Here is a 14,515-nt window from a genome sequence, read left to right on the forward strand (position 1 = left end):
GAGGAGAAATCAATGAAATAGAAACCAAAAGAACAGTAGAACAGATCAATGAAACAAGGAGCTGGTTCTTTGAAAGAATTAACAAGATTGATAAACCCCTGGCCAGACTTATCAAAAAGAAAAGAGAAAGGACCCAAATCAACAAAATCATGAATGAAAGAGGACAGATCACAACCAACACCAAAGAAATACAAACAATTATAAGAACATATTATGAGCAACTCTATGCCAGCAAATTCGATAACCTGGAAGAAATGGATGCATTCCTAGAGATGTATCAACTACCAAAACTGAACCAGGAAGAAACAGAAAACCTGAACAGACCTATAACCACTAAGGAAATTGAAGCAGTCATCAAAAATCTCCCAAAAAACAAAAGCCCAGGGCCAGATGGCTTCCCAGGGGAATTCTACCAAACATTTCAAGAAGAATTAATACCCCTTTTTCTGAAAATGTTCCAAAAAATAGAAATGGAAGGAAAACTTCCAAACTCGTTTTATGAGGTCATAATTACCTTGATCCCAAAACCAGACAAAGACCCCATCAAAAAGGAGAACAACAGACCAATATCCCTGATGAACATGGATGCAAAAATTCTCACCAAAATACTAGCCAATAGGATCCAACAGTACATTAAAAGGATTATTCACGATGCGGGGGAAATCGGAGGGGGTAGATAAACCATGAGAGACAATGGACTCTGAAAAACAAACAGGGTTCTAGAGGGGAGGGGGGTGGGAGGATGGGTTAGCCTGGTGGTGGGTATTGAGGAGGGCACATTCTGCATGGAGCACTGGGTGTTATGCACAAACAATGAACCATGGAACACTTCATCTAAAACTAATGATGTAATGTATGGGGATTAACATAAGAATAAAAAAAAAGAAGTAAAAAAATAAATAAATAAAATAAAAGGATTATTCACCACGACCAAGTGGGATTTATCCCTGGGCTGCAAGGTTGGTTCAACATCCGCAAATCAATCAAAGTGATACAATACATTAACAAAAGAAAGAACAAGAATCATATGATCCTCTCAATAGATGCAGAAAAAGCATTTGACAAAGTACAGCATCCTTTCTTGATCAAAACTCTTCAGAGTATAGGCATAGAGGGTACATACCTCAATATCATAAAAGCCATCTATGAAAAACCTACAGCGAATATCATTCTCAATGGGGAAAAACGGAGAGCTTTCCCCCTAAGGTCAGGAACGCGGCAGGGATGTCCACTATCACCACTGCTATTCAACATAGTATTAGAAGTCCTAGCCACAGCAATCAGACAACAAAAAGAAATAAAAGGCATCCAAATCGGCAAAGAAGAAGTCAAACTCTCACTCTTTGCAGATGATATGATACTTTATGTGGAAAACCCCAAAGACTCCACCGCAAAACTGCTAGAACTCATACAGGAATTCAGTAAAGTGGCAGGATATAAAATCAATGCACAGAAGTCAGTGGCATTCCTATACACCAACAACAAGACAGAAGAAAGAGAAATTAAGGAGTCGATCCCATTTACAATTGCACCCCAAACCATAAGATACCTAGGAATAAATCTAACCAAAGAGGCAAAGGATCTGTACTCAGAAAACTATAAAATACTCATGAAAGAAATTGAGGAAGACACAAAGAAATGGAAAAACGTTCTATGCTCATGGATTGGAAGAACAAATACTGTGAAGATGTCAATGCTACCTAGAGCAATCTACACATTCATTGCAATCCCCATCAAAATACCATCCACTTTTTTCAAAGAAATGGAACAAATAATCCTAAAATTTGTATGGAACCAGAAAAGACCCCGCATAGCCAGAGGAATGTTGAAAAAGAAAAGCAAAGCTGGCGGCATCACAATTCCGGACTTCCAGCTCTATTACAAAGCTGTCATCATCAAGACAGTATGGTACTGGCACAAAAACAGACACATAGATCAATGGAACAGAATAGAGAGCCCAGAAATGGACCCTCAACTCTATGGTCAACTCATCTTTGACAAAGCAGGAAAGAATGTCCAATGGAAAAAACACAGTCTCTTCAACAAATGGTGTTGGGAAAATTGGATAGCCACATGCAGAAGAATGAAACTGGACCATTTCCTTACACCACACACAAAAATAGACTCCAAATGGTTGAAAGACCTCAATGTGAGACAGGAGTCCATCAAAATCCTAAAGGAGAACACAGGCAGCAACCTCTTTGACCTCAGCCGAAGCAACTTCTTCCTAGAAACATCACCAAAGGCAAGGGAAGCAAGGGCAAAAATGAACCATTGGGACTTCATCAAGATAAAAAGCTTTTGCAAAGCAAAGGAAACAGTCAACAAAACCAAAAGACAACCGACAGAATGGGAGAAGATATTTGCAAATGACATATCAGATAAAGGGCTAGTATCCAAAATCTATAAAGAACTTATCAAACTCAACACCCAAAGAACAAAGAATCCAATCAAGAAATGGGCAGAAGACATGAACAGACAGTTTTCCAAAAAAGACATCCAAATGGCCAACAGACACATGAAAAAGTGCTCAATATCGCACGGCATCAGGGAAATCCAAATCAAAACCTCAATGAGATACCACCTCACACCAGTCAGAATGGCTAAAATTAACAAGTCAGGAAATGACAGATGTTGGCTGGGATGCAGAGAAAGGGGGGCCCTCCTACACTGTTGGTGGGAATGCAAGCTGGTGCAGCCACTCTGGAAAACTATATGGAGGTTCCTCAAAAAGTTGAAAATAGAGCTACCCTATGATCCAGCAATTGCACTACTGGGTATTTACCCCAAAGATACAAAAGTAGGGATCCGAAAGGGTACGTGCACCCCGATGTTTATAGCAGCAATGTCCACAGTAGCCAAACTGTGGAAAGAGCCAAGATGTCCATCGACAGATGAATGGATAAAGAAGATGTGGTATATATATACAATGGATTATTATGCAGCCATCAAAAGGAATGAGATCTTGCCATTTGCAACGACGTGGATGGAACTGGAGGGTATTATGCTGATATGAGGAATTCTTAATCGCAGGAAACAAACTGAGGGTTGCTGGAGTGGTGGGGGGTGGAAGGGATGGGGTGGCTGGGTGATAGACACTGGGGAGGTTATGTGCTCTGGTAAGCGCTGTGAATTGTGCAAGACTGTTGAATCTCAGATCTGTACCTCTGAAACAAATAATGCAAAATATGTTAAGGAAAAAAAAAAAAGATAGCGGGAGGGGAAGAATGAAGGGGGGGAAATCGGAGGGGTGGACGAACCATGAGAGTCGATGGACTCTGAGAAACAAACTGAGGGTTCTAGAGGGGAGGGGGGTGGGAGGATGGATTAGCCTGGTGATGGGTATTGAGGAGGGCACATTCTGCATGGAGCACTGGGTGTTATGCACAAACAATGAATCATGGAACACTATATCTAAAACTAATGATGTAATGTATGGGGATTAACATAACAATAAAAGAAAAAAGAAAAAAAAATAAAGTAGGCATAATCTTGAAAAAAAAAGTTGCTCTCCCTAAGATCACCAGTGACCTCTAAATGGCTAACTCCAATATTTTCTTTTTAATACTCCAGCTGCTTAACCTCTGACTCTCCTGACTCCTTTCATACCTCTTGAAACCCTCTTCCATGACATGCTCTGTCTCTCCATTTATCTTTTAATCTCTTGTGTTCCTTCTTCTCCTATCCCTACTCCTCAATTTGTCATTCTTAACAAATATAGTCATAGTACTCTATCAGTCTCTAGAGTACGATATTCTTCTCCATTAAGATCAGCTGGAAAAAAAAAAAAAAAAAAAAAAGATCAGCTGGTATCGAAAGAAAATTTTGCCTTACTAAAGGCTTTAAACTATAGGTAAGAAAGTCCATTTAGTAGCCTAAAATGCCAAGGTTTTTTAAAACAAAATAATTTTTCTTAAGTGCTGCAAAGTCTGAAAAATAATCTTCTCAAGAGGAACAAATCATCCCAGAGAGAATTTGAATAGCTCAGCCTATGGGCAATGAAAGCTTTATACTGAAGACTATAAAATTGTTCATTTATAGGAAACTGGGGTTAGTGACCTCCAGATTAAAGTGGATAAAAATGAAGAGTTGAAATAAAATAGGTAACAGTACATTTCCCCACCTTTATGTACTATCCTCCCCATACGCAACCCCCCCCCCACACACACACACAATTTATTCAGCCTGAGGAAGCTGCTCCATCCCGAGGCTCCAGTATAACTTTGCACATATCTATTTCTATTACAATCTACCTCATTATATCATAATTCTTAGTCTTTATTGCCCTCTAGGTTGCAAGCTGTCTGACAACATAAATTATCTTTTATTCATCTTTCTACTCCTAGAAACTAGTAGAGTGCCTGGGTACTCAGAAGACTCTCAGTAAATGTGCAGTAGATGGATGGATGGATGGATGAATGGATGGATGGATGGATGGAGAGAGATGATGCAAGGGAGGACTAACACCAGACTTGTTCTAGTCCCTGAAAGTTCCCATACATCTCCAACAAATCAACTATTTCTTCCCAATGTCCCTTTCGCACACTTGAAAGAGCCACATACATTTTAATGTTTGTCAACTTGTCCTGGCCCTACAGGACAAATTTATGATAACTGAGGATGTAACTATAGGGTCTCTAAAGTCATATTATAAGTAAAGGAAGTTTAAGCTAAATCATCTTGATAGTAGCAAGAAAAATTACATACACTAAAGTACCTTACTTTACCAAGCTAAGTATTTGCAGTTGTTGACCTTAAAACATTAGCATTCTTCCTTCACTGTACAGTCATATTTTCTGTCAGTCCATATTAATGCTGTCCTTTTCGAAATACAATTCTGAATTGGCAAGCTTATCTTAACTAGGTAAAGTGCCATATCAACCACCACTATTGTAGTGACACAATGAAGCAAAAGCAGAGGAAAATCTGGCAGAGATATCTTTGTTCCTTTTTTCAAAAACAAGTAGAGTTCAGATTACCAAATAAATTCCATCAATTTTAATAACATTTTTAAATCAATTCAAATCTACCTTTTCAAAACTGATTTAGTATCTTCCCAAATTATAATTTGATTGTCCATGTTTATGCCACTCACTAAATTTTGCAAGCATTGTCAATAGTGTAAAAGGCAAAGATAAACTACCGTTTTTATAAAAACCCAGTCACGTGTTCTTTAAAAAAGCATATATTAGAGAAACTATAAACATTTTTTAACTCCAAACACATCTCCCACACTCCTTTTGTTTAAAAAAGCCCAATACAGCCATTAAGATCAGTCATTTCTCCCTAAAAAGTATAATATGTAAAGAATTTTAACTTAAATTCTGCAATTGTAGGTAGTAGTCTGAATAATGGAAGATATTAAGCAAATATGCTTCAACTAGTTCACAAAACTAGATTTCCTATTTCCTTACCATTTTTTCTCATTAATAGACATTACATGTAACTTGACATAAAGCCAACCCTACTGCATCAAAGGAATGTACCTTTGAGTTTTTGCAAATGTGTAAAAGGTGTTTTTGAAATATTTTCTTAATGAACAAGCAAACAAAGAAAAGGTTAAAAAAACAGTAATCACTCTTTCGCTAATTTCAAATCATATATTACCCTCCCATATATAACCTTTTTGATTATTGGGAGCCTGGGGGAAGATTTTTCTTAGAAACCAAAGCACAAACTAAAAAAATCAAATTGGAAAAAGCAAGTATCTGACCCAGAAGTTACTCAACATGTTGTCCATAATCTACAAAGAATCAAAGTTATACACTAACTTCAGCCAAACCAAGATACACCTCTTTCTGATAGGAAAGTTTTTTCTGAATTAGGAAGAAGGTTAATTTACTCACAGCCCAGACAAGGAAGCACTTTAGTATGGTTAACACCACAAGATTCTGGAAGCAGAGAGTCTGAGTTAGAATCCCTTCTCTACCATTTGCTTAGTATATTTTAAGTTACTCAACCTGTAAAGCATTTAGAGCAGTGCCTAGTACAGAAGAGTACTCAGTAGATAGAGGACAGCAACATACCTCTAGATCTCTGAGACCTGGCATCACTGAGAAGAGTATCAGAAATTCAAACTCAGGTCCATTTCTGGACTTACAGAGTTAGAACCTGTATTTTTATCAAGATCCCATTGTGATTCAAATGCAACTTTAAAGTTTGACAAGCACAGCTAGAAAGCATTTTTACATTATATTCTGAGACGTTACCTATTATAATTAAATTTATTTTAAACCACTCCATTACTTTTCTGCAACATGAAGAAGTTACATTTATTTTTAGTAAAAGGGAAAGTATTATTTAGGCTCAAAATTCCTCCACTGGTGATTTCTTAACATACCTTAAAGGCAGAGCCAACTAAAATCCAAGGCTGTAGAGTACTGCCATCTAGTGGTAGTTTATTCTGGTGCACATGCAAAATAAATTCACTCTGCCTTGCCGCTCCTTATAAATACATTTGTTTAAAATGGGGCCAGGTTTTCTTGCTTAATTCCTTTCTTGAGAACTACTGACATGATTATACAACTAAATAATGCCACAAGAAGGCATCCTAAACACAGAGAAAGATAGAAGACAACAAATGTTAAGTTTCCTTTTTTAATTCCGGTAAGTCTAGGGAAGTTTTCAAATTAAAAGACTGACCCACTCACTCCTGGAAAGGTGCACATTAGGCACACACAGTGATATCAGGCTTAGAAAATGGGCTTTGTACTGAAATGTGCATACCTTGGAGTGACTTTTACTTTCTTCTTCTTAAGTTCTGTACTTTTTACAATTTATTTATATAGTATATGGCAGGGGGAGTTTTCAGGTTGAGAAAAAAATTTTTATAACCTAGTGACTCACTAACCCCATTTTCACATTCTATCCTAGGGAAATAATCAGAAATGTGGACAAAGAGTTATGTACAAAGATGTACATTTCAGCAAACAAAACAATCTTAATAGCTTCATAACAACCTACTGAATCTATGCATCAAAACTTCGTCATTCTCCTCTATTACTCATTTAGATCAGTTCTAATTTTTCTCTATTAGAAATAAATATATAAATGTATATATGAAAGGAAGGAAGGGAGGACAGAAAGAGGAAAGAAATAACTGTATGGCAACTTGATATGATTTTTCTATATTTTGGATCATTTCCTAATATACATTGCCATAAGTCACATATGAACATCCAAGAATATTTTCATGGTTTTCAATAGCCAACCTGCTATATAGGAGTATTATGTCACTTTACATGGCCCCAAGCAATGTAGGATATGTAGACTCTACTATCGCCTCCCTAGCATCAGATTTTATCCCATGGCTAATTTTTTTGACAGTTGTATTGAGATATTATATATCACCTCTTTAAAGTATACAGCTCAAGTATTTACTGTATTTATAGAACTGTACAACCATCACCATAATCTAATTTTAGAACATTTTCATCCTCCCAAAAAGAAATCATGTACCTATTAGTAGTAACTCGCTATTACCCCCTGGAAATCTGCCAATAAAGCTGATTTTTACTAATTTACCACCCCCACTATTTTTTCATATTTTTTGTAGATACCACAGTGATATTATGTGTTTCAAACCCTTTCAATGAAATAATCACTTCTGCTACTCAGACATTTCTGTTTCAAATTGTGAAATGTTCTGCTTAACCAAAGGAAAGTAAAGCATGTCAGAATGGCCTCTTGTTTTTTCAACAGGTACTTTTTAAGTGTAAGGCAAAGTTTAAGAAATAAGAGAAGGTATTATATAAGTACAAAGTCATCTGCTCTTTTCAAAAGAATTAGCAACTATATCATTACTTTGGAAGTCCATTATTAAATCTAGCAAAAATGTCACACAAAAGCAAGGAGTCCCTTTTTACTTATTTAAAACTTTATTTTAATTGGGTTAACTTGATCTGATAAAAAAAAAAAAGTACAGTGCAATCAATATAACATTTGATAGGTGGTCTAAAGAATTGTCTTGATTCTACCAAAAAAATTAAAACTTTCATTTAGCCAAAGCATTTTTTTCTCTTATCATAATTTTTTGGACTCCAGATGCACAGAATTTAGCAATTTGCCTTTTGAAGATTTAGTAGGGGAAAAGAATTAAAACAGTTTATTAAACAACAGAGGCCTTGGTCCCCTGATCATGTCAGACTTTTTTTTTTAAAGAACAGTGAAAATCAGTTCTGACAGCTGAGGTTAGGAAGGATACTTCACTGATAAAAGTTAGCCTCTCATCAAATTTTAGCACTTTCTCTCCTCTCTTCATCCAACTCTGGACATCTCCCATATTCCTTAAATAATCCAAACATTCCCATTACTCAAGTTAAGCAAGTCCACAATCTAGCCAAGTGTTTTGTTTCATATCACTTTATGCAAAACATTTATTTGTACATTACCACCTAAAATATTCCTGTTAATTGATATACTCAAATTCATTCTTCCTCACCTTTATCTCTATGTATGAAAGAACTGAATTCACACAAATGACTTCCAAAATAAAGTCATTTCTTTCATGTCACTAAAGAAAAATCTAACATAGGCAGTCTACATTTTAATACAATGATTAAACAATAAACTCATAAAAATATGAGCCCAGAAAGAGGTGAAATCCCTAGTTCATGTTCCACAGGTACCTCCCCACCCCACCCCAACACACACACACACACAACCACAAAGGTAAAGTGTCACTACCTGGCTTCCTGTCCTCATTGCAGCACCAGCAGCTCCTCTATCACCCTATCACAATGAAGTGAGAGGAGGTACGTGGTAGATAAAAAACTCTCCCATGCCAACAGCAACAGGGTACCCAAGCAAGCACCAAGCCCTGGTAACGCAGGAAGCTCTGGGATTAGGGTGGGCAGGCTGCACGTAGCCCCATGCTACTTAGAAAAAGATACTCCCCAAGGTGGAAGGAGCCCAGCCTCACTGAGCCAATACTTAGTAAATGTAATGCCTTTGTGAAATTTAGAAAAGGCCCCCTTCCTCTGGGGAGGTTTATTCCAGGCCAGGGCACATGCCTTGATGAGCAGGATGAGGTCTGCATTTCAGTCTCTGCTTGCCCCCAATCCAGGCACCCTAAAGCAGAAACAACCTACAGAACCCTGGGCAGTGGCCCTGGAGGGGGGCGAGGTGGGGAGAGGATTCTACAGCTTCACCCGGCCTATCACAAGTAGGTCAGGGACACCCTATCAAGGAGATCAACCCCTTCTTCCACTAAGAGAGGCAGTCACACAGTTCTACCCAAAAAAGCTCAATTTCAGTCAGCTCATGTACAAAGACAAAATTTAAAGAAAAGACATTTTTAGAAATATCTCTGTAGACCATATAAAAGTGCTGGTTATAGGAAAATCAAACACTTTTGATATTTAAAGTTTTTTCTTTTCATTATTTTGCTTGACCACTCGAATATAAAGGTCTCAATAAAATGTGTTTAACTCCCTCTGAGATTCATACCCCATGATCCTCCATTTTTATATGGCCAAATATCCTAAATCTGGTACTTGTAATAGCATACTCATGATTAATGCAAATTACCTTTTACACCACCAAATGATCCATAAGTCATATTGCAGGCTGTTCTCTGAAGATTATGTTCATACATCAATTTGATCTGATATTGGTTTCCATGTTCCACATTACCCAAGGTTCCTAAGGAGAAAAAAATTACAGAATTGCTTTGTATTTGTTTACATTTAAAAATATTCATTTCTTCTCATCCTCCATCCCAATTCTAAGTAATTCCATTTCAGTGAAATTTAAAATGACAAAGCACTAAAACAATGCGTATTAGGAATAATTAGCATACTGATGACACAGAATTCCAGCACAGTTAGAACAATTTAAGTCTTGGGTAGATTACACCATTAGATGAAATACCACCTTGGGTGACATTTCTTATCTATTTCCATTATGTTTGAGTAAAGTGTAATTATTTAAATAAAAACAGAACCATTCAATTTTAGTTCTGAAATAAATGAGGTCAAGTTCCTTATACTTAAACAATAATAGAGCAAAGACATGACTCAAAGTGTCTTAGAAAAAATTCCCCACACTTTCAAGCAATTCAGTTTCCTGTCCCAACTTTCAAAATACTCAAGCCCCTAATACACTATATCCTAATTTAATGGAGAGATATTCTAAAGTTTCCTTTAGCAAGTAAAGAGGACAATATGTTTTATTTGAAATCCTTGAAGAAGAATCTCCTTCAAAGCAAAGATACTTTTTCTGCATTTAATAGATCATATGTACTATAATTTCTTTCTATTTCTTTCCAAATTTGAAAAGATTCTTTTTTTTAATAAAGATTTTATTTATTTATTTGAGAGAGAGAGAACACGAGTGGGAGGGAGGGGCAGAGGAAAAGGGAGACTGAGCAAGAAGACTGATGCGGGGCTCGATCCCAGGACCCCAAGATCACAACTCGAGCTGAAGGCAGATACTCAAGCGACTCAGCCACCCAGGCACCTTGAAAAAGATTCCTTATATTTATTTTACTCTCTGGTTGTTAGGCTTTCTAGAGGACTTACAGCTGAAGCTATGTCCCAGTAACCAGGCAAGAACGTTATAGTTAAAAGAGGTGATAGAAAAAAAAAGGATTCAGAATGCAACTTTTTCCATTGAGCATCTTTGTCTTTCATTCAAAAATGCAAAATTTAAAGAAAAACTTAAAATATAAAGCAAATGAAACAGTCCCCAAACTGGATAGTATTAGATCATTAAAACAATCTAAACATATATGTCTATCTGTATGTATGTGTATACATATTTATACATGAGCATTTATTTTAGTCCAAAAGGTTTTACCAATGTACACTGAGGTTGTAAGAACCAAAATATTTCTATTTCCATTTTAGAAGTGAGGCAAGTACCCTAAGTTAAAAAAAAGTTTAAGGGACACCTGGGTGGCTCAGTCGGTTAAGGGTCTGCCTTCGATTCAGGTCATGATCCCAGAGTCCTGGGATCAAGTCCCACATCAGGATCCTTGCTCAGTGGGGAGCCTGCTTCTCCATCTGCTTGCCATTCCCCCTGCTTGTGCATGCGCTCTCTCTCTCTCTGATAGATAAATAAGTAAATATTTAAGAAATTTCCCCCCAAATCACACAGCTGGTAAAGGACAAAGTACTCAAAGTAGGTCTTTAGAGTTAGCACCATATAACCTGGTGCCTGGATGTCCATCATTTTACAACTTGGAAAAAACTTGGTAAGCCAATGACAATTTTCCTAAATAAACCAGTCATCAAAAAACATCATTTCCACCTCCACCTTTCTTAGCCTGGCCTTTTCTTCATTTGGAAGGTGAAGGGTTGAAAGAGAAAACTAACGGGAGAATCTCCTGGAGGAAAATCACTTCTCTGATTTATGCCCCTAAAAATGGGAACAACAGACTTCACATACCAGTAGGATAATAAACAAAGAGAAAGACTCAAATTTGCCTGCTCACCCTGATAGATGAAACCTTTGTGAAATCTAAATGGTAGTAAAATCAGTAAGGTCCAGGGAAACTGAGGGGTAATTGCAACCACATGGGCCAAAAAAAAAGAAAGAAAAGAAAAAAAGAAACACACACACACTAAATAACTCACAGCCTTAACCTTAGGAGAGGTCTAGCCTCCAAGAAACCAGAAAAAAAAGTTCCAAGAAACTTGGAAATTTGGTCCCTACAGAAATTACAAATTTCATCCTGTACCTAAAACCAAATCAACTTCTCTGAGTAAGGAATGCACTTACACATGTTTGCTAGCTGAAAGGTCAGTGAACACAGGGGTCAGCATTCAATACTTAGACAAACTTGGCATGAAATGACACTAGGATTTGTGTTCTGAAAAAGCTCCAAAGGCAGTAGTAATCTTCAGATTTCAGGTAATTGCACTTTAAAACTTAATAATGCACCTACGGAGAACAGAAGACAATTTGTCTTCCTTAGATACTACTTTGGAATAAAGGTAGTATCTGAAAAATATAAAATTTCTGACCATTTTTTCCTAGAGAAGCATCGATGACACAAGATTAAAATTACTTATACACAGGTTTTGTCCTGGGATATACAGATTGAATATAGCAAGTGTATCTCTATGAATACAGTCCATGTATAGCTAAAATTAATATGAAGTTTCATTGGGGTGCCTGGGTGGCTCAGTCATTAAGCATCTGCCTTTGGCTCAGGTCATGATCCCAGGGTTCTGGGATCAAGGCCCGCATCGGGCTTGCTGCTCTGCGGGAAGCCTACTTCTCCCTCTCCCACTCCCCTTGCTTGTGTTCCTGCTCTCGCTCTCTCTCTCTCTCTCTGTCAAATAAATAAATAAAATCTTTAAAAATACATATATATGAAGTTTCATCAATTAGAAAGTAAAATGAATATTAGAACATTGATGCTATTGGCCTTATTTAAACACGATTTGATTTAAACAAAAAATTCTCTGGAAAAATCAAAGGTCCCTTGACAACAGTTTTTGGTGCAATTTTAGATAACTGTGGAGAAATCTAATGAAGTTAAATGAAATAAAAACCATTACAGAGTAAATTAAAAGGTTCATTGTGTTAAATAACCAAATTAGATTATATAAGCCTATCAAAAGTAAAGAACCACATCTTTTTGCCCACTCACAGCAAACATTAAAATTCTATAAATATGTCAAATGCTTAGCAAATGCTTGCTGAAGTACATAATTTTTGGAAAAGAATATTTAAGAGAATATAATCAGTATGGCTTACGCTCATACATCTGTAACCATTTACTCAAAAACTGAAGCCCATCAGAAAGGAATCTGAAATGCCATGTGATGCTTTTCCTTTAGGTATGATAAGGTGGGCTAACTTCATTTCAGCAACACCTTGCTATTTCTCTATATTAAGCATGCAATTGATAACATATCACCCACCAAAAAGAGGTCAGCACAGCGGCCTGACTATGAAGGGTTGTTTGGTGTGTCCAGGAGGTCTCCTCTAGTATGCCTCAAATCTTTTCTTAGAAGCACACAGCATAAAAAGAAACAAAAACATATTTGGGGAGGGAGCAGTCAGAGGTGAGAATGTCAAGTTCAGCTAACACTTTCATCTGTTGACACCAGCGGTTTTACTTAAACTAAAAAATGTTTACGCTTGCCCTGTTACAGTAAAAGCTAGGTAAAAGTTCAGTCTGGAACCTCAAGAAACATATTCAAGAGAACAAAAATATTAACTTCCCTGCTTCTCAATTCAAGCCAAGCCAGAAAAAATATACAAATTGTCAGCCTCCAAATATCATAAGAGGCTGAAGAAATGAGAGACAGAATAGGGAAGTGAGGTGGGACATAAGGGACTGTAGTTTAGAGAACTCTTTATACCCAGAGAATACAAAGCTTGCAAATGAATACAAAGAAGAAAAGAGCAATAAAATCACCATTCCCATGACAAATAACTTTCATTTTCAACACTAATTTGAAGGAAAATACCAATGTCCCATAAACAAGTTGTGACCAAACATGCCAGTTTCTTTCAGCAAGTCTTTTTGATAAACATACACTTTATCACTAATCTATTATGCCCTATGCCCCAGGGAAACCCTAGAGGTTTCTGTCTTTCTGGGCCATCACTCAAATGGGACCAGGGAAGGCCAAGAGTCTTACCTAATTTCTAGTTTGTAGGATTCTTCCCTCTCCTGCCCTCTTAGAACCTCCAGAAGGGACCAATTCTCCAAGAAGTATTCAGGGGTAACTGTGCACAGGTTCCCCTCCTCCATGTCCTGTGAAACCCAGTTAATAGTAACACCTCACAGTTAACAGCCTTATGATGGAAAACAGAGGAACAACTAGATGCATGCAGGAAAGTAGCCTATATCACATCTTCTCCATTTATTCTGGAACACTAAATATTTGCCCTATCACTAGGAAAAGCAACATTTTTTACCACGAAACCAGTGGGAGTGTTTACCAATGACAGAGAGGTACTATGTTGGGCTTCTGACTTATAAATGGAAAAGTGGAAAAGAAAATGAAAGAAGGAAGAATAAAAATAACACACAGTAATAAAGAGCCACTACCAATTGCCTCAGCACTACCCAAAAATTAGTTCACTCACACAGTCAACATATGCCTACCATATACCATACGCCAGGTTACCAAGCCTGCCTTCAAAATCTAATAGAACTTCACCCCCAAAAAGAGACTACTTAAGAATATCCAGCTCAGGGGCACCTAGGTTGCTGAGCTGGTTGAGCGTCCGACTCTTGCTCAGCTCAGGTCTTGATCTCAGGGTCATGAGTTCAAGCGCTGCATTGGGCTCCACACTGGGTTGAGGGTATATAAATATACACATATAAATACAGTAAAGACAAATCATTACTCAAACTGAAAGCAAAATACAAAGAAAGCCCAAATAAGAGAATGAGTATGAAAAATTCAAATCCTAGAAGCTAATATTTAGAGCAAACTCCAAAGAACACCTCTTGTATAAGGAACAGATGCCCAAACAATTAGCTTTATTGTACCCATAAAAAAATTTCCCCAATATTGACATCCATGAAAATAACTCAGCTTGAACTAAA

The 14,515-nt window shown here is 37.1% G+C and overlaps 1 protein-coding gene across 12 annotated transcripts in view; it reads right to left on the minus strand.

The window, feature by feature from the left end:
* BBS9 (Bardet-Biedl syndrome 9) overlaps positions 1-14,515 on the minus strand; it is a 452,171-nt gene that overhangs the window by 412,488 nt on the left and 25,168 nt on the right. For 11 of the 12 annotated variants that reach the window (XR_010406428.1, XR_010406427.1, XM_064575070.1 and 8 more), the window contains one exon: positions 9,529-9,642. The exons of the other annotated variant lie outside the window; for it this stretch is intronic. Coding sequence is in view for 9 of the 11 variants with exons in the window: in XM_064575070.1 (XP_064431140.1) it covers positions 9,529-9,642 (114 nt within the window). In the remaining 2 variants the exon portion in view is untranslated. The remainder of the gene's footprint in view (positions 1-9,528; positions 9,643-14,515) is intronic. 12 annotated transcript variants of the gene reach the window in all.

Source organism: Mirounga angustirostris, unplaced genomic scaffold (assembly GCF_029215605.1).
Source record: "Mirounga angustirostris isolate CCGP_5_RB_7025 unplaced genomic scaffold, mMirAng1.0.hap1 SCAF_12, whole genome shotgun sequence".
Classification (NCBI taxonomy): domain Eukaryota; kingdom Metazoa; phylum Chordata; class Mammalia; order Carnivora; family Phocidae; genus Mirounga; species Mirounga angustirostris.